Source organism: Aphanomyces invadans (assembly GCF_000520115.1).
Source record: "Aphanomyces invadans strain NJM9701 unplaced genomic scaffold supercont1.31, whole genome shotgun sequence".
NCBI classification, from domain to species: domain Eukaryota; phylum Oomycota; class Saprolegniomycetes; order Saprolegniales; family Verrucalvaceae; genus Aphanomyces; species Aphanomyces invadans.
In genome coordinates this window covers 243,211-244,840 of record NW_008580176.1, presented here as the reverse complement: position 1 = coordinate 244,840, position 1,630 = coordinate 243,211, and the positions used below count along the sequence as shown (strand labels likewise).

At 55.6% G+C, this 1,630-nt stretch overlaps 1 protein-coding gene across 1 annotated transcript; it reads left to right on the top strand.

Annotated features, from left to right (window-relative positions):
- Positions 1-516: 516 nt before the first annotated feature.
- Positions 517-1,616, top strand: H310_11369 (hypothetical protein; the record flags this gene model as incomplete). The annotated part of the gene is made up of 5 exons (XM_008878037.1): positions 517-809; positions 868-940; positions 985-1,038; positions 1,086-1,325; positions 1,389-1,616. The coding sequence occupies 5 exons, from the start codon at positions 517-519 to the stop codon at positions 1,614-1,616; spliced, it is 888 nt and encodes a 295-aa protein (XP_008876259.1).
- Between the last annotated feature and the right edge of the window lie 14 nt (positions 1,617-1,630).

Here is a 1,630-nt window from a genome sequence, read left to right as displayed (position 1 = left end):
CGCTTTGGAAGAAGAAGGTCCCGTGGTCTCGACCGCTGATTCTGCTTGTCACATAGCGCATTCTTGAGCGAGCGATTCTTGCCGCCACGCTGAGTGGCGTGGCGCTCAACGAATGCGACCGACGCCGCTGCAATCAAATATCCATCCGACTCAAAGAACTGGTGACGGACCTGTCGTTGCGAACAGCGCCAAGGCTCATTGAGCCAATGCGTAGGCTAATACTTTCTCCGACAACATCCTGGATGGCACGAAATCGTTCTCACACATGGCCTACAAGCGCTCTGACGTCGAAGGACTACCTAACTCGATCCTAGCACTTCTAGCCCAGGTATTTTTTCTATGCGCACTGTCTTGTCGCCGCGTGAGGCTGACCGCACACTCTGTGCCGATCAGAATGCTGTGAAAGCAGGCCATCCAGGTGCCACGGCAGTAAACGGACCATGGAGATTGTCTCTGGAGTTGTCGGCGTATTCCCCAGTCATTGAGTGCTGCAGCAATCGGCGCACGAGGCAGTTGATGTTCGACGCACAGACACACAAGGCAGCTGTACCTCCGCATGATAACACGCCCATCATGGAAGAGATGCTGCGGTTGCGACACGAGCTAGCGCAGCTGCTAGGGTACAACAGCTACGCCGAAGTCAGCTTGCTGGACAAGACGGCGCCGTCCGTGTCGGCCGTCGAAGCCCTCATTTTTGATCTTCGTGACAAATGCCTCGCCATTTCCAAAGTCGAGATGGCCGAAGTTGCCGACTTTGCTCTCAAGCACGGGCAAGAGGAACCACTGGAAGAGTTCGACATTGCGTACTGGTCCGTTGATATGCTCTTCTTCAAGGACGGACTCCTCAGGACTTGAGATGCTCGGTAGGACCCAACAGTTGCGTCAGGCGCGCTACAACTTTGACGGCGAGCAGCTCAAGCCATACTTTCCCATGACCAAGGTATGCCATACAAAACTTATCGGATTGACCGTTGTTCGTTCCAGGTGCTCAGCGGATTGTTTGACTTTGTCTTGGAATTGTTTGGGATCCGCGTGGAGGTACGAAGAAGAGCATCGCTGGTTCATTGTGAGCGATCTGTCGGTAGCCCGCCGACGGCGTCCAAGAAACGTGGCACCCTGACGTTCAGTTCTTTCAAATGCGAGCGGTCGAAGCCCCCGGCGAGCCTGTGATCGCGCAGTTTTTCATGGATCCATACGCCCGCCCTGGGGACAAGAGGCACGGGTGCTGGAACGAAGTCGTTGTGAGCCGGAGCAAAGTGCTGCGTACGGAGCTCGCCAGCGTCCGGCTGCCGGTGTTTGCGCTCATGAACACGCTGACCCCGCCGGTGCGTTTTCTTCCACCCTCCACATTTCGTAGCGACGGGCATTTGATCGAGAGTCCTGAACAGGTCGACGACAAGCCCGTCTTGATGTCGCATCGGGAAGTCGAATTGCTCCTGCACAACTTTGGCTACGGCCTCCGCGCTGCGCTTTCCTCTGCCGATTACACGGCAGCGTCTCAACCTTATGGCATCGAATGGGACGCTGTGGAAATCCCGTCCATGTTTCTTCGAATGTTTTGCACTAGTCGACGTAAGCGCCACCTTGTCTTGATCTCGTTTCAGTGCCCACCATGACCTGTACAACCCTG